Genomic DNA, 26839 nt, shown 5'->3' with positions numbered 1-26839 from the left:
GAGACTTGAAAGATCACTCGCCGTCAATTACCTGGGCAAGACCAGAGGTGCCCGGACAGAGGAGACTTTCTTGGGGGGGGGAAGGGGGCTGTTGAGGCGGCACACCTGGGTCAGGAGCTGGTTCAGTGGCTGAATTAGTCATGTTTGCAGTTGCTAAGCACCACAGGCCTCTGTGGATCATTTAACCCCGTGAGAGGCTGTCTCAACTCAAAGATATCCCTCTAGCCTGCTGGGGAATTAAATACACCACCGACCATTGTAATTGTAGTTTGGTGTACTATTAATATCCATAGACTGTGTAAAACATATTGCATTCATTAATAATGCAACATTTTGTCTGAAAGTAGTAGGCCTACAAGGAATGTCCCATGGGAAAAAGCGTTCCTTCTTCTATCTAAACTCCTGTTGTTGACTAGCATCCCTTGCTGTGATGCAATGCCCTTAACGGCTTGCCCAATCAAAACTGGCATTAGCTGCTGTTGCACGTCGTCTCCTGACCTTCCTCAGAAATTCTGTTAGGGATTTGCAAACTGAATTATAGCCCGATGGAAACCGTCAAATGTGTCACTGTGGGTGTAAAAGGTTGTGCCGGAGCCATTGATTCAGACTAACTTCGATTAGACGGTGAAGATTAGTTACATTTTTCAGGAAGTCTGCTGTAAACTATTGTGGATGGGAGTGGCACACAGTCTTTTATGAATGAGGAGTGTTTATCAAATCCTGCAGATCAGGGAGAAATTCACTGGTGTCAGAAAGAGATCATCATATTGCTTTGGGAGAGAGAAATGCTGTCAAACGAGTTATCTTCTCGCGGGGAGGGTGGCAATGAGAATGATTGCAATGTTTCACATTGATATCATTCCTCTCTGGTGAGATACACGTTGTGGGAGGGTTTTCGATTCCATTGCACACAGGTTTCGAGTCACTTCCACCTGTCAGTGAAGCATTAAGTTAAGTAGACACAACAGATCTGATATGGTATGACTCATGGGATATGTTACGGTATGGTCATGGCTACTATGCTGGAGTAATTTAAAAACTTTTTTTTTTTTTTACGTTTGGTCACCTGTGCCATGGAAATGGGAACATAAGTATGTGGAAATATATTTCTCAATGCATTTCAGTTCTATTCAATATAATGTGTCAACCTGGCAGCTTAGTCTTGCACAAGATATAGTGCTCTTGGTTGGTCACCACAGTGAGTAGAATGAAAAACCTTCACTATTTGCCAGCTAATGAAAAAATGATTTTATAATCCACTCATGGTCATAATTACATTTATAGATGTCGACAACAGACAACAAGGTCATCATTACAATTTAAATTAACATAACAATGTCATATAATATTGAGCTTTCAGAATAACATTCCTAATTACAGCGTCGATACCGTAGAGACATAAATCAATAGAGCATCAATACACTTTTCCCAACAGTGATGTACTGTACTTCTTAGTCACTAAGCCTGACATCAGTGTTACCCTGTCCAGAGTTATCTTTCAACACGCCGTTGTTGGCTTTCTAGTACCCTATTTACACTATCTTGCCAACCCGAAACAAGTTGTACTGGCTCGGATAGTTTCTTCTCACATTACTATTTTTAGCACAATTCCAGCAACAACGGTGGATATGTAACCAGACCAGCTCAGTACAGCTTGGTTTGGTGCGGCTCGGTTCGGCACAGTAGTGTGAAAGGCTCACTAACTGTCCTCCAGTAGCTGCACTACCTCCTCTTTCTGACACTTCCTGGCCAGGGATAGGGCAGTGCAGCCTGTCGAGTCCTTACTACTCCTCTCTGCCCCGTTCATTAGCAGGGCTTTGATAATGGGAACACTGCCGTTCTGGGCAGCCAGATGTAATGGGGTGGCCTGGCTCTTGTTCAGAGCGTTGACGTTGGCCCGATGCAAAATGAGCTGGTGCACACTGGAGAAAAGGCCGCCGTTACACGCCAAGTGGAGCGCAGTCCAGCCGCTATCCTCTGCCATGTCGGGATTGGCCTTGGCCGACAGCAGCTTGGACACCACTTCCTCTTGCCCGTGGTGGCAGGCCAAGTGGAGGGGTGTCCAGCCACCCTTTCCTGGCAGGTCCATAGAGCACTGGTGGGCTTCTAGTTCCAGCACGGTGGTCGCGTGGCCCTTCAGCGCCGCCAAGTGCATGGGCGTCCAACCCTGGAGGGTCCTGGGGTCGGGATTTGCCCCGTTGCCCAACAGTAGCCTGCAGATACCTGTGTGTCCCTTGAGGGCGGCAAAGTGTAATGGGGTGTAGTGCCGGCTGTCCAGGGAGTTGACATCGGCACCAGCTGTCACCAGCTGCCTGGCTACCCTGTTGTGGCCCTCCTCGGCTGCCAGGTGTAGAGCGGTGGTCAGGGAGTGGTCCATCCCGTTGGGGTCCACTCCCTTACTGAGCAGGAGCTTGGCGATGGCGAGGTGGCCGTACACACTCGCCACGTGGAGCGCCGTCCTCCCGTGGACCTCCTCATGCTCTTCGGCGCTTCCCATCCGCGTCAGGAGGAGACGCACAACGTTTTCGTGGCCGTTCTGAGTGGCCAGGTGAAGTGGCGTCCACCCGGCTTTCTCCATAACGCTAGGCTGGGCGCCACTGTCCAGTAGCAGACGGACAACTCTGCTGTCGTCGCTTTGAGCGGCAAAGTGCAGAGGAGTCCACTGGTCCCCATCTCCAAGTTTAACATCTGCCCCGTGCTCCGTCAGTAAGGAGCATATCTCGTGGAACTTGTGGAGCACAGCCACAATGAGAGGGGTGTATCCTCTGACGCTCTGTGAGTTTACCTCCGCACCAAGACTCAAGACATGCCTCACACTCTCTGTGTCACCACTAACCACTGTGTAGTGGAGAAGAGTGTTGTTGTCTTTGAAGAGCATAGACACATGCTCCTTCCTAAGGGCCTGTCTGAAGTTTTCAAAGTCTTTCCTTGATAGACTATTGAGAATGTCATCCCTGGTGTTGCTCGTGTCTGTGAATGTAAAAAAGCAACATAAACCAGATAAGACACAGAGGCAGAGGTATTGCCAATGCAAATCAATCTGATACAGTATAACAATATGTCTGCTGCCTCATTTGATTGTGGCAGTAGCCATGGTTAATTGAAGAGTGCATGCATTTGCATACAAGTTGGCTTTGTCTAAAGAGACATGGCTTTCCTCCAACGCATTTTGTTCAGAGCTAGAGCTAAATAAGCATTTTTTTCACATGGTCCAAAGCTACACCTTCTCCAGTTTTCAATACGTGGAAAACACTTGGGAGAATTGCATTTTAAATGTCAGCCCTAGAAGCACTGAGACACACGGAACATGAGTTTTCCCCATGCACTCACCTGGAGGGTTGGCGAGTGAGCACGTGGATTTCTTAATGGAGATATAATGAAAAAGGGTTAAAGGTCGTCATCATAATAGCAGCACATCAACAAGTTAATGTTGTTATTAATGGGGCTAATGACAACTGTTTATAAGACGCATACATTATAGAACCATACAGTTGGCAAGGTCTTCTTAAAACATACATTCACAGAGAGAGACAGGCAGACAAGCAGACAGACAGACAGACAGACAGACAGACAGACAGACAGACAGACAGACAGACAGACAGACAGACAGACAGACAGACAGACAGACAGACAGACAGACAGACAGACAGACAGACAGACAGACAGACAGACAGACAGACAGACAGACAGACAGACAGACAGACAGACAGACAGACAGACAGACAGACAGACAGACAGACAGACAGACAGACAGACAGACAGACAGATAGACAGACAGACTTTGTTTGAGAGCTTTGTATCTGTTATCTCAACATTGATGGTGGATGCTGTATCTGTTATCTCAACATTGATGGAGGATGCAGCACTGAGCACTCACTCTTCTGAAGATGGGCGACAGCATGGTATAATCAGGTTTGTGTGTCTTATCCCCGTTGCTACATCCACCTATTCCCAGGATGTCGCTCAGAGCTTCTGTCTTTCGAACAGTGTCTGGAAATAAACAAACAGACAAAGAGGTTTGGTCATTAAAAACATATTCTCAAATTCAGAAGGATTTGATTGATGCAGTGCATGCATCCGTCATACTCAAAATGTTAACAAGATGTGTAAACTTGTGAATAATGTATGCAATTTTTTTACAATTCTGTTTGTAGAATCCATGAGGCACTGTAGTTTTATTAAAACTTTTCATATTATACAGTAACTGCTGTAGTCAACACAATACTAAAGGGCACTGAAGAACAATTACCCTGAAACGATTGCACACTTTTGGTCATACAGATTTACGGTGTCCATTTTATGACATGTGAAGTAGAATGCAATTAACCTATTTTTATGCGTAATAATGCTGTAATATGGAAAATTGCTTAGTAATGTTGCTCATTTCGATGCGGCAGTGTATGCATACACATGGTGTTTATTAGTATTCGTTAACATGGCACTTTAATCCTTTGCCTTAATTGCTTGCCTGCAGCTTTTGTAAATGATCCAATCTTATCTGAGTTTATTTTAGAATATTACAATAAGGCATCTCACATCAGTGAGCATTACATTGAACAGAGCATGTGCTCTCCGAGTCTCTCTGAGACTCCTCAAAGTCTACAATCAGAAAGCTGTCAGAGTACAAGCCCTGGACAGGATAATTATGATCTTCATGCAGAAACAGATGCAGAGTTACTGAGTGCTGTGCATTTCAGATCTGAGTGATGTCTACCGGTAATTTACCAAAGTTACCATAATTTTCTGTAATTTTGGTAATTAACAGGACATCTATGGCAATCTATGGTAATTTAAGTGCTCCCGAGTGGAGCATCGGTCTAAGGCACTGCATCTCAATGCTAGCGTCATCATTGCAAACCCTGGTTCAATTCCAAGCTGTATCACAACCGGCTGTGATTGGGAGTCCCATAGGGCCGTGCACAATTGTCCGTGTTAGGGTTTGGCCGGGGTAGCCTTCAGTGTAAATAAGAATTTGTTCTTAACTGACTTGCCTAGTTAAATAAAAATAAAAAATGTTGTACCTTAAGACCTTTTTTAAAAATGCATTCATATAAAGTATTCATTTTTTTTATATCTGTTTCCATTACAGCTTTGTCGCTCCATTTTTTATTTTAAAATCGTCTTATTTTATAATTTTATATATTTTACATGTGAAAACCAAATAGTGAAGGTGCTGGAGGCAAAATACAAAACTGGAGAAACTTCCAGTCAGATGCACATTTATTTTAAGCCTTCAGTCAGTCGACCTTCATCAGAGCATAACTCCACAAACAATAGTGGGACAGATAAGGCCACACAGTGGGACAAAGTTAATTAAAGACCCTTATGATAATCTAAAGTACCCAAAAAGGCCACTTGATGTCATGTGATGAAAATTCCATATCATCCTTGAAAGTTACCAACATTCTGGTAGTTTACTGGAAATTGACAAAGTTACCAGTAATATACCCTCCCTTTGCAACCCGTCTGAGGATCTGGCCTCAGCATTGGTGACCCGTCATTCAGGGCAGCTGGGTTAGAGCTCCACATTTAGGGTTTGCCTGTTTTGCATCTTATTTTGGCATTAATACATGTCACATATCAGTTTGCAAACAACGTTAAAAAAATCATTAAGTTAATAAAGCCGCATTCAAATATGGTCTCTTTTTTGTTAAGCAGCTCCAACGTGCAGGTGTTTCAGCCTAGCTCAGTGCTTTCTGTGGTGGTGGGGCAACCCAGCAGAAAATATGGAACGTTGCACCGTGATTGGCTCAGTGTTCTGTCACTCATGGGGAGACTATGTTACCGCAAAGTCTAAGGGGAGACCTCGAAAATTCTAGCCCTTTGGGTGGTGACATAGAGTTACATTAGAAGTGTCCATCAAAGAAGGCTCAAGGTCATTGGCCACAGATAAAATTACATCAAATCACATTATATATATACAGTAGCTTTGATTGGACTGATCATGTTAACATCATCAAATCTTAGCTAGGAGTCTTCATCATGAATCAAGTTAAATATCTAATGGCAAATCCTTTTAAATTCTTGTCAAATAATGAAGAGAAATGATAGATCAAATGTATTGGTGCTCATTGACCATTTGACACAAACATTACACAACAAGTTGAAAATTGCAAATTCAACGATGAGTGGTTTGGAAGGAAGTGAGCACAGCACAAGGTGAGTCCAAAAATGTTTTGTATGCTCCTGCATAAATTATGTAATATGCCAGGGAGATATGTATACTGTAGCTAAGAAAGTAATACTAAGTGTATGTTTTGTAGTAAGCTGTTAGTAGCCCATGTACCTCACGCTAATAATCTTAATTTTGCCTACTGTTCTGACTTGGTGGTGCACATGTAGCCTATAGTCTGTTTTAGAGAAACGGAATCATCGAATATTGTAAGAGCTTTCATTGTCTGCTTATATGCCCCCGTTATTTATCCTACAGTTCTGACTTGGTGTACAGGGAGATTTCTGTAAGAACGGAACATGTTCTGAATTCTGTTGCTGTACATTTCAAAAGTGATGAACAAATAGTTATATTGACTACGTCCATCCTGGCTCGTTCATTCATGTCTTAATCGAAATTACGGATTGCCTCTTATTTGCTCCTCATTCCCTTATGCCATAGATTGTACATCTCAATTGTCAGTAGAAACCACATTTATTTAAGCAAGTCAGCCATATCAGTTATGTTTTTTTAAAAGCCAGTAAATGAGGCTGAATGAACTGTTTCGCTGCTAGACAAGGCTCCGCTGATGGCCAGGTGTAGCAGTGGTAAGGTGTTGGGACTGCTGTTGGGACTATGTAGGCCCTAATAGTTTGTGGGCACCGTTTCTTACGGTTGTAGTGCAATGAATGTATTGTTTAGTGTTGTATTGTGTAGTGGCTCAGCAGGCATGCATAATTTTAAATGTTATATTTTTTGCCCCAACAACATTTAAATGCTAAAATCGCCACTGGGCCTCTGCCAGTGTAAGATCGTTTACTGAACAAAGTCCACACAACATGTTCAGCCATATTGTGTCAATCTCCAACATATGGGCTTGCCTTGTTTTGAAGAAACAATGTGTTGGAGCAACCACATGGGTAATGTGTATAGCTATAGGCTTAATAAACGGTGTATTTTTCTTTGAAAAGGGAAGCCTATGACACTTGGAGACAACAAAGGAGGCCCTTCATAATTTATTTCTTCCCTTTTTCTGATTAAAAAGTGGTGGCCATTCTGTTTCTATACTGTTTCTGATCATAACAAGGGGTGGCTATTCTCCCCCTTTTCAGGGGGCCCTGAAAAGGCCCTCCAGGCCGGGCAATGGAAAAGTGTGAGCTGAATTGGCTACTGGAGGGCTGCTGGTGTCAGATCATTACCATTATGCCATTGAGTAAGCCACGTAGCCCCAAAAATATCTCTCCATCTTGCACTGCACAATGGCTGACCATGTGCCTCTCAACATGTGGGTGTGTCTGAGGTAGGGAAAAAAGCAGAATACTAATTTTCTTTTTAACCAAATGGACAATAACGCATCTATTCTACTCTACAGTATTTTACAGCACAAACAGATCTGGAATCAGGTGAAGTGTTACCTGAGAAGTCTGGCCTCTCTCTGGGATCCTGATCCCAGCACTGTTGCATTATTGTGACCATCTGCTCACATTCTTGTGGCTTGTCATCAGGGATATTTTCCAAGCCTGGCCTTCTACCCGATGACACCTTCATCAGGACTGTCGTTGTACTGCTTCCTGTGATACAGGAAGTTATATGTTTTGTCAGATGAGAGATGATTTTCAAAAATGACCTCTCAATGTGGTTATAAGCTTGTATAGTTTAACTACCTGATCTTTGTCAAAGACTACTGTGTATGTGATTTGATTTTTTGAAAATCTGATACTTGAATCAGAATGCATTACCACTACTCACGTTTCCCAGCTTGATAAGGTCTCTTCTGGGTCAGGATTTCCCACATCACAATAGAGAAGCTAAATTAAAACAAGGAACACGTAAGACCTCTCTGACCGGACAGGATAACTTCAATGTGGTTCTTTCTCCATGTATCTAATAACACTGAAGAAAAATATAAACGCAGCATCAACAATTTCAACGATTTTACTGAGTTACAGTTCATATAAGGAAATCCGACAATTGAAATACATTTATTAGGCCCTAATCTATGGATTTCACATCAATCAAATTTCAATCAAATGTATTTATAAAACCTGTTTTACTTCAGCCGATGTCACAAAGTGCTGTACAGAAACCCATCCTAAAACCCCAAACAGCAAGCAATGCAGATGTAGAAGCACAGTGGCTAAGAAAAACAGCAACCTGCTGCTCCAGTTTCAACTGTTCTGCCTTATTATTATTCGACCATGCTGGTCATTTATGAACATTTGAACATCTTGGCCATGTTCTGTTATAATCTCCACCCGGCACAGCCAGAAGAGGACTGGCCACCCCACATAGCCTGGTTCCTCTCTAGGTTTCTTCCTAGGTTTTGGCCTTTCTAGGGAGTTTTTCCTAGCCACCGTGCTTCTACACCTGCATTGCTTGCTGTTTGGGGTTTTAGGCTGGGTTTCTGTACAGCACTTTGAGATATCAGCTGATGTACGAAGGGCTATATAAATAAATTTGATTTGATTTGAGTAAATGTCAGTTGGCTTTTCATAGCTGAACATGACTGGGAATACAGATATGCATCTGTTAGTGAAATTTTTTAAAAGATGGGGCGTGAATCAGAAAACCAGTCAGTGTCTGGTGTGACCACCATCATGCAGCACGACACATCTCCTTCGCATATAGTTGATCAGAATGTGGAATGTTGTCCCTCTCCTCTTCAATGGCTGTGCAAAGTTGCTGAATATTGGCAGGAACTGGAACATGCTGTCGTACACGTCAATCCAGAGCATCCCAAACATGCTTAATGTGTGAGATATTTCAGTGCATTCAAATTGCCAACGATAAAATGCTATTTTGTTTGTTGTCCGTAGCTTATGCCTGCCCAAACCATGACCCCACCACCACCATGGGGCACTCTGTTCACAATGTTGACATCAGCACACTGTTTGCCCACACAACACCATACACGCTGTCTGCCATCTGCCCGGTACAGTTGAAACCAGGATTAATCTGTGAAGAGCACCCTTCTCCAGCATGGTGAGCATTTGCCCACTGAAGTCAATTACAACGCCGAACTGCAGTCAGGTCAAGACCTTGGTGAGAACGACAAGCATGCAGATGAGTTTCCCTGAGAAGGTTTCTGACTCTTTGTGCAGAAATTCTTCAGTTGTGCAAACCAACATTTTCATCAGCTGTCCGGGTGGCTGGTATCAGGTGAGAAAGCCGAATGTGGGCGGGATGGTTGTGAGGTCGGTTGGACCTACTGCCATTTTTTCTAAAATGATGTTGGTAGAGAAATTAATATTCAATTATCCGTCAACAGCTCTGGTGGACATTCTTGCAGTCACTTGCATGCCAATTGCCCGCTCCCTCAAAATTTGAGACATCTGTGGCATTGTGTTGTGTGACAAAACTGTACATTTTAGAGTGGCCTTTTACTGTCCCCAGCACAAAGTGCACCTGTGTAGTGACCATGCTATTTAATCTGCTTCTTTATATGCCACACTTGTCGAGTGGATGGATTGTCTTGGCAAAAGGGAAATGCTCACTAACAGGGATGTAAACAAATGTGTGAACAACATTTGAGCATATGGAACATTTTTGTGCATATGGAACATTTCTGGGCTCATTTATTTCTGCTCATGAAACAAGGGACCAACACTAAACATGTTGCGTTTATATTTTTGTTCAGAGTACATTAAATCTAAATTACATTATCAAAGATTATACCTCATTAGAAACTATATTGAAAAAATCGATGACTTTAGGATCAAATACTGAACAAATTATTTAAATATCTAGTTAGTAACTCATAATGTTTCTATTACAGAGAGAGAGAAAACTAGCCTATTAACACTGTTCTATAGTGGGCCTATGTGTGAGTTTGTAGGAATTTGCCCTTGGCAACTACCTCACCTGTAAACATCGAACTTGGTTCCCGGATGCTCAGGGCACAGGGTGAATGTCTCTGGAGGTATGTAGAAAATGTTTCCTCTCGCAGTCAAGTTTTCAATGAATTCCTTCTTGTTCCCAGCCTCCTCCCACTTAATTAAGCCAAAATCTGAAATCTTTGAAGGGAAATTTTCTTCAGACAGATAATCATTACTGTGTACGTACCACTGAACTCTTATTCAGATATAACCCTACATTTTTTAATGTTTGCATGCCTAATTAACAAAATAGTCAAGATATCATTAAGGACCCTCGTCTCGCTCATTACACTTTTTAAAAATAGGAATAGCTGCTTAAACGGCATACCAGTCTCTCTGTGGAGCTATTCTCACCTTGATGTGGAGGTGATCGTCTAGAAGGATGTTTGAAGGCTTCAGGTTCAGGTGGAGAAGTGGAGGGTTCATGCTGTGAAGGAAGTTCATGCCCATGGTGACCTCGTGAATCATCTGGAACTTCTTGGGCCACATCAACACGTGGCTGGTGAGGAGACGATCCAGGGAGCCATTACTCATGTACTCCATCACCATGGAGGGAGGGTCATTACACACCCCGTAGATGGACACAATGTACTTGAATGTCACTTTCTCCATCTTGGATGCTTCCTCTATCATTCTCCTACAAATAAAGAAAAGATAAGTGTAAGGAGGAGGTTTTTTTACACACCTGAGCAGCCTCAGCCCAAAGATTTTTGTTGTCACTTTCAACCTTTCTAATCTAACACACTTATTTTCCCAGTAATTAGACCACTACGGCAAACTGCTAATTATCCAAACTCCCAAATGTGCTCCCTTTTAGTGATTGTTATTCCATTAAAAAATGATGTGATTTATTCTGTGAAATGTTTGCTTTGATCTAGAGTATCTCTTCTAGGCCTGTAATAAAGCCACATTAACCATACCTGTAGAGACTGGTGCCAGTAAGGGTGGTATTGAAGCTTTTCAGGGCACACTTTTCCCTCCAAAGCTTGACTTTCACTCTGTAGACCTGGCCAAAGCTGCGTTCTGTCACCTTAATCCAGTCAGCCTCAAAGTCATCCTTCCTGAAGATCCTGAACTTCTCCAGGCCCCCTTCAACACGATCCATGGGGGGGGGGGGGGGGGGGGGGGGTGGCAGAGCTCCTCCTGTGTGTCACAACACCGCCTCAAATCTCACACAAACTCAGAATAATTTCTCCGCGGGGTCACCCTTGTCCATGAAGTGTGTAGACAACTACTGAGGAGGCGAGGCAGCAAACAAGTGTGTCTAAGACTCGATTGTGGTTTTACTGTGGGTTGTGGGAGGAGCCATGTCACTGCTTGTTTTCATAGCAATGTAACAAGACCGGTTTCCACTGCGCTATCTGCCAAGAAAATTGCTTAGGTTCCCACCAGAGAGCAGGAAGGAAACCTGATAAAGCAGATAGCTCTGATACCTGGAATGCTGTAGTGTATATACTCACTCAAGTGCTATGATGAGCTTTTGCGCATGAGTGTTTGACAGTGTTTGACAGGGTATCAACCAATCACAATAGAGACATCCATAATGATGGGTATTTTTTAAATTGTACTTTTAATTGTTTTAAGAAGGTCATCCTTACGATAATTTTGATATTTGATATATAATTTTAAGACCCCTTGAAGTATAAAAATTTGATAATTGGCCTTACTGCAATTTGCCCATTCAAACGATTCACTACATGGAACAAAAGATAGTTCCCTCCCAAAAATCGAGAGGAAGTTTGTTCTGAAGTGTCTATCCTAAATCTGAAAGATATAAGATCAGGAAATGTTATATATATATATATATATATTTGTTTTTTTCCTTTTTACATGTATTTAACACCTTGTTTTTTTCCCCTAAACAGTCTCCACATACTGTATACTTCCCTAGAGCAAAACAACCGACAAGTACGTGTTGGTGAGAGTCTCACCTTTACACAGAGGGGTCATATTAGTGTGTAGTCCAGCTGTTTGGACGCTACAGACAGAAGTTGTCAGATCGGCTGTACCGACTTCAGACGAGTCCCAATGCACTTGTGGAGGAAAACAGAGAACACCATCATGTTCGTAAGAGTCTCATCTTTCCATTGGTGGGTCATAAAAGATTGTAGGCCGTTCAGAAGCTATAGATGATTTTGTGAGAATGTCGCATGGTCTGACAAACACCTCTCACCCTTCACTGCAGATGCGGAAGTGTTACATAGGCGGAGGTGGTGGATTGAGATGCATCCAATGCAGAACAACTGATACAGTATCTCTAGCTTAAACTGACAGATTTGAATGGGAATTGTTGTATTATGTTAATTCGAGGACATCGACCTTAGGGGGTTAAGAGAAATTGTGTGCACAGCAGAAAGAATTTGCCTGACTTGACACTGGATTACCAGCAATACTTTACTTTACGATTATGGAAATTAAGCCATAATTCATGTTCTGAATGATGACACAGCATTGACGGAACATTACACAAACAAATCTGCTGTTTTCATCTGAAAAGTGGTCCAATGTTTAGATTCATTCACATTTTCCAGCTATGGAAAAGATCATCTGGAAATGATATGGCTATTCTCTTTTCCACTTATTTTTGGATTGTGTCATATCGCTGGTTATACAAAACAGACGGCCTCGGACGTCAAAGTACGTCATCAGAAGAAAACGTTTGAAATCAGAAAACATCTGATCAAACATTGATTTTGTCCTGTAATGATACATGAACTACTTGCTGAAGAGTCAGCTTCTTGGACCAACTGAAAATGACTTTCAAAAGCCTGTTAAAGAGAGCATATATGCTCATTATGATTTTTCAGACCCTGTAGGACACCGAAGCATTATCTCATATTATACAGACTTCACATGCATAGTCATCCTTGATAGCAGGGGCCTCTTCTGCACAATGAACAAAAACAATGTCACATTGTGAAACTCGTCCTGTCTGGAATCCTCCTAGAGAGAGATGTGTTTCAGTTGTATGACACTTGTCTTCTCTGTGCTCAGAGGAACTGCACTCAGAGTCAAAAGATTAGTCCCCACGGAAGCTATACGCACATGCCTGGGAACTAATTGGACGACAGCACATACAGCGCTGGGCAAATTGCACATCATTGTGCTCTGAATATTCAGATTTTCGGGTGATGCAGCAGAGGCCGCCGCAGGAGGACTATCATAACAATTTCATCATAACAATGCCATTCCCTAGATAGAGAACAACCTTTGACCAGGGCTTAATAGGGGATGCCCATAGAGATCTGGTCAAAAGTAGTGCACTAAATAGGGAATAGGGTGACATTTGGCACAAACATTCTGTCTTTACCTTTCTGCTCCATTAGTTTAGCCTATCTTTCAGGAATCCTTTATGAGTGGCCCGGGGGTCATGTGAAGTCAATTCAGGGAAATGATAAAATAAAGATATCCTCCTCGAGCTACCCTTTTATCACCCGTGTTGTTCTGGTTATGGCTTGCACATTTATATCATATTTGCACTCTTGTAAACTATTACAAGGTATATTTGTCTGAGACAGAGTGGGTCTTTGTGAACGATTTAGAAATGTAACATTGGTAGGCCTATCTTATGAATCATTCATGTGCATGGGGTTTGCTTCGAGGCCTATACATTGTGGTACTGTACACCATGACCTCCTGCTGTTTTTAAATCACACGTTAACAAAACAAAATGATCATATGTTCAGCTTCAGGATATTTCAGAACTACTGAAAGCACATTCCAAATCTCCGCCACACTCAGATTGTTTTCGTCTTCCCTTACGTCTCTCTTTCGCATCCGTCTCCTTCCCTGCAGTGCAGTTTTGAGGAGCTTTCGTATTAACAGTTCCTTGATTCATTTGGACTTGGGCTCATGTGTCTCAAAATGCCTGGAGGTTGGGATCCTGAGACTATTTCTCCTTTTATGAATCCAGCTGCGCACCCTTTCAATTACAAGACGCCATTAAGGAGTTTTTTAAATTATTAAACAAATCCTCTTCAACACAATTTCCCCACAATCCTCCTAAATCTGCTCAGCATCTTCTCCCTCCAGGCTGTCTGCGCTGGTCTCCCTTTGTGCGTGTGTGTTCATGCATGCGCTGTGCATGTGTGTGTGCGATCTGTGTTTTACACACGGAGCTACTGTATCTCAAAGGCGACGTCTGCCTATTGGCTGCTTTTCATTTATAGAAATCTTTGCCTGTCCAGGGAGAGAGCGTAAACACATCATAGTGATGCTTTATGCAATTCTGGCTGAGTACTTTGTCTCACAACGGGATGCTATGGATCATGGCAGCTGTTAATTTGAAAGGGGTGTGTGCATGAGAGACAGATACAATGTGATCCATCTTTATTAATAGAAAAAATAATGAAGAGTGATAGGCCTATCATTAAACAACTCAACGAGAAAACAAATAGCTTTTCTTTGGGATACTGCTACCTCCGGGACTTTTTTGTCAATTGGTAGGTAATAAAAGTCCAAAGTCCAAACTCTTATATATATTTTTGAAATAGTACATTTTGCCAATACTCCACAAATGAACTCTCCTGCCTTATATAGATTCCCCAGGTTACTTGAGACACCCATTTAGCTCAAATTGTCAACTACAGTACGCCAAATGTGAGTCACCTCAGCCTTTTTGTTATAAAACATCTCAGTTAGCAACGCTAGCTCGTTAACGCTATATGCTGACCACACCGCCAGCGTTGCGTGAGCGAGTGTTGCTAGAAGAAAAAAATATATATATAAAAAAATGTTATTCAATCATTTCATCTAAACTGTTGGCGCACGTCAATGAGTGTCTGCATAGCCAGGCACTAAAATAGAACTTGATTCTATTTCTGAAACTTTGCGCACTACAAGTCCCGCCTCTCGCATCTCCTCATTGGTTTTTAGGCTCATATACCCACCTGGGTGATTGAAAGATGAACTGAGGTCTACACTCCAGTCCAGTTGGTGGTGGTAATACATCTTAAAGTTGGTTGCCAACCGCCATATAAAGTCCACAGAAGAAGAAGAAGACGACTGAAGGAGGAGAGATTACATTTGCATCCAACTTTTAAGGTGCATACACCGCCACCTACTGTACTGGAGTGTGACGCCAGTCACGGCCTACCTACATTAAATTCTCTTCATTAGTCCTGTTCTTCTAAGAAAGTGAAAGAGACACCACCTCCCTCCCGTTTCCTCCCCCCACTACACCACCCAAACCCCAACCCTGTCCAGCCTCTCTAACCCTTTCTCACAATTTCTCCCGGTCTACGTCATACAGTTCACAAAATATCAACACATGCTCCCCCATTTCCCCCAAGAAACACTCATCACACAGACCTGTTTCATGTGACCCTATCATCCACAACGTGACATTCAGACCTGCGTGCCTGAACCATAGCCTACTCCACACAACTTCCTCTCTCTTACATCCCATACTCCCCAGGTTAACTGACCGATGCACAGGATAAACTACTACTAGCATCCCACTCCCTTTGCCAAAGATTGAGCCGTTTTGCCCGGATCAAGGACTTAACTTCCCTGCGGCCCAACGTGACCTGAATATCTACCCCCTCTCTCCTCACCGCACACTTATCCACCACATCAGCCTTCTGATTACCCTCCATAGCCACATGGGCAGGAACCCATCAAAAGCTTACTACCACACCCATCCTCTCCAATCCCATTAACAGCATGATCTCCACAAACAAGTCTCCCCTATCCACCTTGCCCGTCTCCACACCACTCAACACTGCAGCCTTATCAGAACAGATCTCCACTCTTGAGTGGTTTCACCTCCTCCATGCATCTCAAACCTATCATCATGCACTGACACATAATCAGTTAACCACTAAAATCTTGGATGTACACCCATGCCCCTACCCTACCACTGACTGAATCCTTTGAACCATCTGTATATATCCTTAAAAAATAAATAAAACCAATTAATCTATACTGTATATTTCTCCACACACACACCGTCTCACCCCATTCTCTCCTACCCTCAATAATATCCACATCTACACTTGGTTTCAGAAACAGCCACGGAGGAACATTTCCAATTGCTGGCCCTATCTCGCTCTCCCCGAGTCCATATTCTACCACTTTCTGCCCAATTGTCCATCTGTACACCCTCTTCTTACCCACTCCCCGCATTCCCCAGTTACCGTGACCTCAGGATGTCCTTCTGAATTCCCTTTAAATCTCATCCAGTACACTAATGCAAGTTTGTTCTGCCTTGTCCTCAGTGGCAGTTACCCACTATCCACCTGAAATGCCTCAACAGATGTCATCCTGAAGGCACCAACACACATTTTTTTTAATTTTACCTTTATTTAACTGACTTGCCTAGTTAAGAACAAATTCTTATTTTCAATGACAGCCTAGGAACAGTGGGTTAACTGCCTTGTTCAGGGGCAGAATGACAGATTTTTACCTTGTTAGCTCGGGAATTTGATCTTGCAACCTTTCGGTTACTAGTCGAACGCTCTAACCACTAGGCTACCTGCCCCCCGATCTCAGGGCCCTTGACTGTATCCTATCCAGGCGCTGTAGTACCGTTTTGCCCGATCAATGCCTGATACATACACAGCCGGGTTTATCTATCTGACCCCCTATCAAATCCTGCCACTGTCCTCATGAGGTTCAGTACCTTCCTACAATTAATTTTAATATACTCAACAAGTCTCTTCCATATGTGCCACAGGGTTCAATTCTTGGACCGCCTCTCTTCCCTGTATACATCAATGATGTCGTTCTTGCTGCTGGTGTGTCTCTGATCCACCTCTACGCAGACGACACCATTCTGTATACTTCTGGCCCTTCTTTGGACACTGTGTTAACAACCTTCCAGACGAGATTCAATGCCATACAACTTTCCTTCCGTGGCCTCCAATTGCTCTTAAATACAAGTAAAACTAAAATCATGTTCTTTAACCAATTGCTGCCTGCACCTGCCAGCCCGTCCAGCACCACTACTCTGGACGGTTCTGACTTAGAATAACTACAAATACCTAGGTGTTTGGTTAGACTGTAAACTCTCCTTCCAGACTCACATCAAACATCTCCAATCCAAAGTTAAATCTAGAATTGGCTTCCTATTTCGCAACAAAGCATCCTTCACTCATGCTGCCAAACATACCCTTGTAAAACTGACCATCCTACCGATCCTCGACTTCGGCGATGTCATTTACAAAATAGCCTCCAACACACTACTCAATAAATTGGATGCAGTCTATCACAGTGCCATCCGTTTTGTCACCAAAGCCCCATATACTACCCACCACTGCGACCTGTACGCTCTCGTTGGCTGGCCCTCGCTTCATACTCATCGCCAAACCCACTGGCTCCAGGTCATCTACAAGACCCTGCTAGGTAAAGTCCCCCCTTATCTCAGCTCGCTGGTCACCATAGCAGCACCCACCTGTAGCACACGCTCCAGCAGGTATATCTCTCCTTCCAGTTCTCTGTTGCCAATGACTGGAACAAACTACAAAAAATCTCTGAAACTGGAAATACTTATCTCCCTCACTAACTTTAACCACCAGCTGTCAGAGCAGCTCACAGATTACTGCACCTGTATATAGCCCATCTACAGTATAATTTAGCCCAAACAACTACCTCTTCCCCTACTGTATATATTTGTTTTACTCCTTTGCACCCCATTATTTCTATCTGTACTTTGCACTTTCTTCCACTGCAAATCTACCATTCCAGTGTTTTACTTGCTATATTGTATTTACTTTGCCACCATGGCCTTTTTTTTGCTCTTATCTCACCTCATTTGCTAACATTGTATATATACTTATTTTTCTACTGTATTATTGACTATATGTTTGTTTTACTCCATGTGTAACTCTGTGTTGTTGTATGTGTCGAACTGCTTTGCTTTATCTTGGCCAGGTCGCAATTGTAAATGAGAACTTGTTCTCAACTTGCCTACCTGGTCAAAAAAAGGTTAAATATATATATATTTTTAAATCAGCATACAAGGCCACACCCTGTACCACCTCCGTAAATATGTAAGCTATCATCAGGGTGAACAACACCGGACTAACCACACTTCCCTGAGGAGTACCATTGTCCACTTCAAACCACATGGACAATTCTGACCCCACCATCAACCGTATGACCCGATCAAAAAGGAAGTCCATGATCCAGTTATACAGACGTCCCCCAATGCCCAATGCACTCAACTTTATCAACAACCCGTCCCTCCACATGGTATTGTAAGCTTTTTCAAAATACACAACATTCATCACGCCTTTTATTTTCAGGGCCTTGGCTATCTCTGTACTAACTGTCACCAGGGCATCCATGGCAGACCTCCCTCTGACCAGACTTTGCCTCCGGCTATCCTACAAAAGTACATTTTGGCTACAATGCAGCTTGCTAACATACTATTGGGATTGCCTTCTGAACGATCCACCAATGGGATCTGCCAATGATTATTCCAATCTCGCAGAGAGCAGAGTCGTAAGAGGCTACCTGAGGGGTGTGTCCATAGACACTCAAACCTCAATCAATCACTAAAACAAGCTTTTTCATGCAAGGAGATTTGATTGGGTAAGGCCCCTGGCTTCTATTCCTCCTTTGCACTCTAATTGGTTGGGTACCTGTATCTCATCGACATGGTGTGCACAGGGACACAACTCTGTTTACTTTCCCAAACACAATTAAGAAGTGATGTATTACGAACCAACACATTTTATATTCTGTTCTGTTGGCAATGCTACAGTGAACACTGTATATGAGCTTTGTATACAATGATATTAATTAGCATTTATTCATGCATGTGTATGAAAGGACCAGTCATCCATCTGAGCATTGTGGAAGTTGTTTAATCATTTGAGGTTGTGGCAAATCAGGAACAAACTGTTGTAGCATTTGAGGTAATATGGTGCATGATGAAGTAGTGCAGACAGGGATGTTAATAAGTTGTCGGTGTCATTGGTGTCTTAGTGAAAGTAGCCCGTGATCTGTATTGTTTTTAAAAGCAATTGGCCAGAATTGGTATGATAATATGCGTCATGCTTGAGATGATGATTGAGAATCATTGAGAGGATAATAAACTTTTTTTTAACAAACAATTACTTCCAGATAGTGGCAGGGTTAGAGGACTTAGTACAAGAGACTAGAAATAATAATATGGTGCATTCACATGATCATAAAACACTCTTGATCGTCAATTCATCTTCACTGTGCACAGTTGTTTGGTGAATTAGCAATTGTTACCATGCAAAAAAATTGACCAAGATAATCGACCATCAGGTAATCTGTTCTGTACATGTGTTTATGTGTCATATTACTACAGTGTAAAGGTAAGGCATTCACTGCGACGGTGAAGGGAGTGAGATATGGGACCACAGAAGCTCGGCCCGGGTGTCACGTATGATAGGAGTGAATTGGATTGATTCTGGTCAGGGTCTGGTCTGGTCTGCAGGATGACGTGATTGACCATTGTCTCCTACTTGGCTATGGTAAGATCATGTCTCCTCTACGCAGGCAGCCGCAGCACGCTCTGGACTCTGAGTAAACCATCCAATCGGCCCTCCGCCGTCTATAGGCCATCCAGAGAAGCAGCAGGGTCCCTGTCATCAGCGAACACCCCACCACCATCCCCAGGATGACAAGCATAATCTCCATCTCAGCTGCTGTATCTGAAATGCATACAGTAACACAAGTTGTCACAAATGGCACCCTATTCCCTATATAGTGCACTACTTTTGACCAGGGCCCATAGGGAATAGGGTGCCATTTGTGATGCACAACAGTCTACACACAGCAGGCACTAATTTCTTCTCTGATAAGGATCTTTTGAGCGTATTATCAAGACTGGTCACATTTGATTACTTAGTCGCGCTAATAATTACCCATCTCCCCCGGGAGAGAAGAATTCTCTGCTCCTTTCAACATGGGACCAAAGGATATGCGGTTCCTCAGATTGGTGATAGCCTCTGGACCCTCTTCAGAGAAGAGGTCTCTGTGCTGAAGACACTGCTGCAGTCAGAACAGAGAAAAACATGGCGTGTGTGTGTGTGTGGAAAACGATGAGTTGGAGGAGATAACCGGTAATTACGATGTTTCCGGGTCTCTTTCCAGGTGCATAGTGTAGTGTACATCACTCCTCTGTTATTAACATGCCTCAAACATGTTGCCTCAGTTGTTGTTGTTGTTGTTGTTTGATATCAATGTCACTGGAAATAAATAATTTTATACAGCACATAATTAATCTTCTAACAATAGTGAGGTTTTAGTTTGAAGGCTACATGCAAGGCTATATACCTCAAACAACACATAAAGGCCTATTTTGAGCTTGAAGGCAGCACACTAGATCTAATGCTAGGCAACATACTAAACAACACATAAAAGGCCTATTATCAACTTGAAGGCGGCTCGCTAGGCTAGGCTACAGGCTAAACAATAGAAATTGAAAGAAATGTAGCTTTATGAGAATGTTCCATCTCCAGCTATTCCAATGGGGGGGGGGCATCTCCATCTCAGTATCTCAGTAAGTCTCCTTGTTTCCCCCAATGGCTCTAAGAAAAGTGAAATAGAGCCCTAGACACCACCTCCCTCCCCTTTCCTCCTCCCACTACACCACCCAAAGCCCCAACCCTGTCCAGGATCTCTAACTCTTTCACACAAATTCTCCCTGTCGACGTCACACAGTTCACAAAATATCAACACATGCTCCCCCATTTCCCCCACTGAACACACATCACACAGACCTGTTTCATGTCTCCCCATCATCCACAACTTGGCATTCAGACCTGTGTGCCCGAACCGTAGTCTAACCCACACAATTTCCCCTCTCCTACATCCCATACTCCCCACCTCTTCCTTAACTGATCGGTGCATGCGATAAAATTGCCTCGCCCTTACTACTAGCATCCCAGTCTCACCCTCTCACACTCGGTATGGTTCCTGAGGCAGATGCTCAGATCGCAGTGTAGGTATGCCATGGAGTAATTAATCATCTGGAAGAGACTGATGGTGAAGCTGGCGCGCTTTGACAGGATGCTGGGTAACAGCCTGATTCCTCGCGGGTTCAGCGGTAACCTGGAAGTTCACACAACAAATCACAACAACTGTGGGACTGAGAGGGGGGGTTGAGTGTCGGTCGACAGAAGCATAAAAACGTTCACAGGACATTTGATTGGAACGACACCGAACTTTGTTTTGAAGTGAATTTGATAGTGAGTGTAATTCAAATAGCAAAGGTCCCAAATGTTTCCGACAACCGCAAGTCAACACAAAGTAAAGAAGAGTGGAACAATGGAGTTGGTGGTTATCATTGACTTCCTGTTCATATTGATCATGAAGGCCTTGCCATTTGAGGTTATGAGTCTGCATAAATGCCCCCTCTCCTAAAACTCTGATGAGGATGTGTTTATGCCATATGATTTTAAGACAAGTCATTTGATAAAAGCATATTCAGCACTAATTCAGGGATTTATCAGACTTAAAAGATGGATCTTTGGAAATGATAGGCTACTCAGCCAACATAAGCGGAGTTCAGATTGGTCTGGGAGCAAACCTGACCGTAAGGAGACATGTTTCACTGTCCTTCAATCCCCATCCTAACTAAAAAGACACCCCTCTTCCTTGTCAACACTTTTCCAAGTAAATTAAACGTCCCTGTTCAGATATAGGAAGTGGTGGTAGTCCACAGCTAAAGAGTTTATTTACTGTTGGTAGACATGAGTTTTTTCTTTTCTTTTTTTTTCTCGCTCTGCTCTCTCTAAATGTTTAATTTGCCATCCATCCCAGAAATGCTGCTTAATTAACTGCGATAAGACCATCAGCAAGCAAGCCTTGGGCGGTGCCGTCTATATACGGCGAACAAAAATATTCCAACATTTAACACATGCCTGCTAACCTGGATCAATTTGATTCCAGGACATTATTTGACTTGATTGGAATGTTAGTCAGCATTGAGAGTTTAGTCCCATTCTGGAGCTGTTGGTAGTCGGGCTGCTGGAGATATTCCATATATGAAACACAACAATATGAACACCTACCTGGAAAACACATAACAGGTTATGTTGATGTCATCAAGCTGAACAGTGGGCGAGAGACAGCAGGACTTTATCTCTAGGTTCACCTGGCTGTTGTTGGTTTTCAGGTTGATGACCACGTGGAGAATCCCCAGAGCCGGGACCAAGTCTCCGGGCAGAACGTCGCGCTCCAGGTTCAAGTTCATCTCGGCCGTGTAGTTTCCAGTGGCACAAATATCATCGGAAATGACCGCTAATCTGAAAACAGATTAGAACAAACATGAAGCCTATGAATTAAAAAAGCACTTGTGATGCAAATACATGTTTAAAAAAAGATCTATATTACTGTGTAGTCGCATAGGTATAGTTAAGTTAACTTAAGGTAAAGTGTTACCGCCTATCCAATTCAATTCAAATAACTTGACTAACTAATGTTGAATGTTAATATTAGAATGCACTTTTTAATATCACAATACATTATTTTGTTAATTAAATGAAATATCCTGTGATAATTACCCAGTGAGGAGATCAGGGGATGATAACCCAATTCTCTGGTGCAAGGCCAATGGATCTGACCCACTCCCAGAACCCAGGAGCTTTCTACCAGACTCATGCGCTGGACTTACTCCAGACAAAGCATGGTCATTCCCAACCCCATTAGTGGTCTGGTGCAGTAGTGCACGTGGCAGGGCGGGTTCCTTGGCCCTCAATCCCATGGTCTCATCAGGTCGTGATTGAGTTAAGTTAATGTGGCTGGTGGCAGAACTATCGGTAGCGAACGGCGCCGTCCATGTGCTAAACCCAGAATGCTCACTTTTCACTTCATGCACTATTGGAGCCTCTGAAGGGCTTATTTGCTCGTTATCGGCAGAAGCATGTGAGGCATTTGAATGCCGTTCCTCTTTCTCCTCCGAATCTGTAAACGAGTCCCATTGGCTTTGAGATGGAGCGCCGAAAGGCATTATCTCAGAAGAAGATTGCCCTTGGCGATGATGCAAAGCCAGGCTGGCGGTAAGTGGCCCTGTGGGCGAGTAATTGTCGGTGGGTGGACTAGTCGATGTGTCATTATACGGACGAGGCGGTAAGAGGGGAACAAGGTGGCTCCCCTTTAATGCTTCAGTGATGTCAGAGGTCATGACGTCCTCTTTAACAATGTCAAAGAGAGGTGTCGCCGGTCCTACACGCTGTAGATGTTTTCCAACAGTTATGGACTGAGAGACTGAGTTTCCTGATGTTGTTGATGTCGAAATGCTTATGTGATGCTTTTGAGCTGAAACATGTTGAATTACTGATGTGTGGGAAGTAGATGTCTTTACTGCAATATTAGGCTGAATAGTTGACTGCCCAACTGGGATTAATGATTTTGCAGCGGTAAGTGAAAACAGATTTCCAACACTGTCAGGTGTAGAAAATGTTGATTTCACACTCTCTGGAGAGACGTCAAATGTTACATTCACATTTCTGATTTGATTTGGAGGGCCTGTGCTCCGCGAGGAAGTCGTCAAAAACACTTGTTTTTTACCTTTTGTTGAGTGCCTTTGCTGATTGCTTTGCTTATGGTTTGTTGACGCATCGGCATATTTTGTAAGCGTGACCCTATGGGTAGAGAATTGCTGTGGTTTAGACACAATATGTGGTTTCTTATTAAAAGATACCATTCGTGATAGTGTCTGGCTTGGGGTTATCACAGTCTGCACTGGCATTTTATGACTTGGCGCTTGGCTAGAGAATGACTTATTTTCGTCTTCCAGCGATTCAGAGAGATTTTCAGCCCGATGAATGTCTCTTGCCGTTGCTCCCAACAGTTTCATTAAAAGATGGGAGGGAGACAAGTTTGGAGAGGTGCGTTTTTCCTCTCGAGCCAGCCTTTCTGTGGTTTTCATTATCCCATGGTGAACAGTACTGCTCTTGTCCATTGTCATTTCTGTCACCTCCTCAAGAGAACCTTGAGGCTGAGAGAAGTCAGACTCCTGTCCTCTGTTGTTTTTCAGCTTTAGTATGTTCACATTTTTCAATTCTTTAGGTGGTTCAAGGTTCCCAGCACTGTCGGCAGAGATTCGAAAGGTGTCACCACTCGACTTGATGTCACCGCGACCTACGGCAAGTCTTTGCTCGGTTGACCTTTTCACATCGACGTGTGTTCTTGTCGTCATCATGGTGGACACATAAATGTCTAACTTACTTGTGGTTTCAGAAATACGCTTTGTGGAAAACGTAAGTCCTTTCTCTGTTGTTCTGGGCAACTGAGCATTTACTTTAGCACTTGGCTTCACTGTCTGTGACAAAACAACTGGAGGCGCAGTCCGTTTATCAATACCGTTTGCATTGTCGGCAAACGGCTTTTTGGACAATGTTCTCATCATAGTTACAGATGCACGTTGCATGTTAGGGACGTCTGGCAGGAGGCTCATAGGCTGCTGCTCTTTGAACAGAACACTGGGCTGTGCTGGCAGGTAGCCAGTGGTACTCAACACAGACATCAAAGATTTCGCACTCCCTGTCAGAGCCTGAGAGGCAGGAGGAACTTTGACAGCTGCCGTGGTCTGCCTCGTAGAGCGGAAGGATGTTGTTGCACTTTGGCTTTCGATTGATGGCATTCTCATAGGCAAGGCTGAAACGTCAATGTGGTCAGTGGTGTGGCTTTTTGCTGTGATTATTTCACGAGCTTGACTAAAGAGAGAATTAAACGAGTCTAGCATACCACTTATCATTGATCCATTGTTGGGGTCATTAGCCCCACTGATGGGGTCATTAACCCCACTGTTTTCAATGTTCTGGTCAGAGAGAACATGGACAGAAGGAGATGGAGCATTGGTGAGAGGAATTGTCATAACTTGCCCAACAGCATGCTCCCGCTCTTCCCTTCCCCCATCTTCTAAACTAAACTCTGTGTCCTTATTTGTAATGTCAACACCCGCCAATGTGTGATTGCCAAGAAAACTATGTCGTAAACCGGAGGATATGTTTTGTAGTTTTACAGATGAATTATCTTGGATTTGAGAAACCAATTTTGACTGGTTTCTGAGATTCACAGTCTTCCCAGATATATTTTCTTCTTTATCTCTCAATGATAATAATAAAGTGTGAAAGATCTCTGAAGTTAAAGGATAAGGCATGCTGGTTGTTGATAACAACCTTTTATCAAAAGATTTGCTAATATCACTCAATCTGGAAACTGTCATATTTTCCACCTTTGAAGTAAGAAACACTGTTCTGGTTGTGTTTGCCTTGACTTCAATCGTTCCCGAGTTTGAGAAAGATGTACTAGCAAATGAATCATTCAACATGGTTTTACTGAGATTCATTTCAGAGTTTAATGAGGAAAGGGGTGGTATGAACTCATAATCTAGCCCATCCAAAAGATTTACAGAGAAATCAAATGTGCTCTTTTTGGATGTTTTGGCACCATCAAATAATACTGTTCTGTCCTCTTGTTTCTTTGTTGTCGCTTCAAATGAGCTCGGCATTGAGGCCTTGTGGTGACTGGAGTTTACAGTAAGCATATTTCCATTTCCTCCAAGACTGAGTGAGCTGCCTCGGTCGAACAACGCAGACAGAACAGCCATTTCTTCTGTTGACGATGGCCTTTTTTCTTGCAGGCAATTCAAACACATGTTTGTCATCACGCGCTCCGTAGTCAAAGAAACTTCCTTTCTGTCATGCAAGATGGATTCTGACTCACTCAATTCCAAAATCCCATTTTCATCTGCGTCTTGGCCTCGTTTTTCCTCATTGTCATTTGACTTGGCCCAGTTATCAATTATGTGAGGACGAGTGGCAGTCACCATAGGTACTCCCAGCCTCCGTCGTGTGGACATAAGAGTGATAGACTCAGCGATTCTTTGATTCCTGTTAACAAGTAGAGAGTGAAGCGGCAATTCTGAGGCTTTCTCTTTCTCTTCCTCCACGCCTTTGGACAAATGAACCACAGGCATCACGGTGCCATTCTTCATCGATTCAAATCCAGCTTCATAATTAGAGATCAATGTGAGATTTGCTTCAGTGGCCTCAGCTGGCATAGGTAAATCGGAGCCCTCTTTCCAAACAAAGACTCCAGTTGATGAAGTAGCAATTGCATCTTCAGCAGTTGTGGCGTTCGTGAAATTGTGCCTTTCATGTGGCGTATGGAACAAATCTGTCCCTGGGGATGCACTTACAGCCACAGTCTGGAGGTGGCTATTCTCTGTGGGCATTGTTACTGCTCCACCATGACCTTTGTTGTTGTGCTCTTTAGACACAGACTCTATTGAGACTGGAACTTCTGCTGCTGCTGGCGGTGACGGATAGGGATAACCTTGCAGGTCTCCATTTTCAGCTTGCACTACAAGGAGATAAATCTGAGTCAATCGTCTTTTGGATGTCACGAATTGGAAATAATTTCCTATGAAGATGGTTAATATCAATCAACATAATGCAGAAATGTTTAATCATGCATGGCGAAATATCCAGCTTGGGTTCATTAAGTCGACCCAAACAGATCAATATTCATTACTATGTCACGTTTTTAATAAGAAACTAATTTGGAATGCACTCTAATTCCCGAATGTGTTGTAAACTGTAGCAAATAACTAGCAATTATTCCAGCCTTAACAGAGACAATATCATGATTCATCTGCCAATAAGGACACTAGTCTACTGTTAACCTATTAGTAGCCTCAGAACAAAAGCTGCAGTGAAAATCACTCTTTAGCCATTACCGTGATCTATTACCAATATCTTTTGCTTAACATCATTGCCTTGCAGGGAAAACCACAAGCAGCAAGCAGAAAGGAGCCCACCAACATATCATCAATCATACATATATCATATAAAGGCACACAAAAAGCAAATACGTACCTGTGAGA

General features: G+C 43.0%; 2 protein-coding genes across 4 annotated transcripts; both read right to left on the bottom strand.

The window, feature by feature from the left end:
• Positions 1-1260: 1260 nt before the first annotated feature.
• On the bottom strand, positions 1261-11269 carry ankk1 (ankyrin repeat and kinase domain containing 1). The gene is made up of 8 exons (XM_031790416.1): positions 10947-11269; positions 10381-10663; positions 10013-10164; positions 7901-7959; positions 7567-7722; positions 3878-3990; positions 3331-3361; positions 1261-2970 (listed from the first exon to the last, which is right to left on the bottom strand). Exons 1-8 carry the CDS (start codon positions 11129-11131, stop codon positions 1700-1702), a joined length of 2250 nt encoding a protein of 749 aa, XP_031646276.1. The 5' UTR covers positions 11132-11269; the 3' UTR covers positions 1261-1699.
• A 7557-nt stretch (positions 11270-18826) lies between these two features.
• Positions 18827-26380, bottom strand: LOC109904753 (uncharacterized). Of its 3 annotated transcripts, none has more exons than XR_004203080.1 (3): positions 20901-26380; positions 19869-19995; positions 18827-19655 (listed from the first exon to the last, which is right to left on the bottom strand). XR_004203080.1 is itself a non-coding variant. In XM_031790415.1 (3 exons), the coding sequence occupies exons 1-3, from the start codon at positions 20973-20975 to the stop codon at positions 19471-19473; spliced, it is 387 nt and encodes a 128-aa protein (XP_031646275.1). In that variant the 5' UTR covers positions 20976-22526; the 3' UTR covers positions 18827-19470. The 3 variants fall into 3 exon arrangements, 1 of the variants encoding a protein (XP_031646275.1); XM_031790415.1 differs by having other exon boundaries at positions 20901-22526; XR_004203079.1 differs by having other exon boundaries at positions 19869-26380.
• Positions 26381-26839: the final 459 nt, after the last annotated feature.

The sequence above is a fragment of the Oncorhynchus kisutch genome, linkage group LG15 (assembly GCF_002021735.2).
Source record: "Oncorhynchus kisutch isolate 150728-3 linkage group LG15, Okis_V2, whole genome shotgun sequence".
NCBI lineage: Eukaryota > Metazoa > Chordata > Actinopteri > Salmoniformes > Salmonidae > Oncorhynchus > Oncorhynchus kisutch.
Note: the sequence above shows the minus strand (reverse complement) of the source record. Positions and strands in the feature narration are given on the sequence as shown.

Excerpts from the sequence above, each read along its gene's own strand:
- LOC109904753 (XM_031790415.1), bottom strand. The coding sequence starts at position 20,975 with ATGATTAATTACTCCATGGCATACCTACACTGCGATCTGAGCATCTGC. Across the intron at positions 19,996-20,900 it reads ACCATACCGAGTGTGAGAGG|CAGTGTCTTCAGCACAGAGA; the intron begins GTGAGACTGGGA and ends TTCTGACTGCAG. Across the intron at positions 19,656-19,868 it reads TTCTCTCCCGGGGGAGATGG|ATACAGCAGCTGAGATGGAG; the intron begins GTAATTATTAGC and ends TATGCATTTCAG.
- ankk1 (XM_031790416.1), bottom strand. The coding sequence starts at position 11,131 with ATGGATCGTGTTGAAGGGGGCCTGGAGAAGTTCAGGATCTTCAGGAAG. Across the intron at positions 3,991-7,566 it reads AGAGAGGCCAGACTTCTCAG|ACACTGTTCGAAAGACAGAA; the intron begins GTAACACTTCAC and ends GTTTATTTCCAG. Across the intron at positions 3,362-3,877 it reads TGTCGCCCATCTTCAGAAGA|AAATCCACGTGCTCACTCGC; the intron begins GTGAGTGCTCAG and ends ATCTCCATTAAG.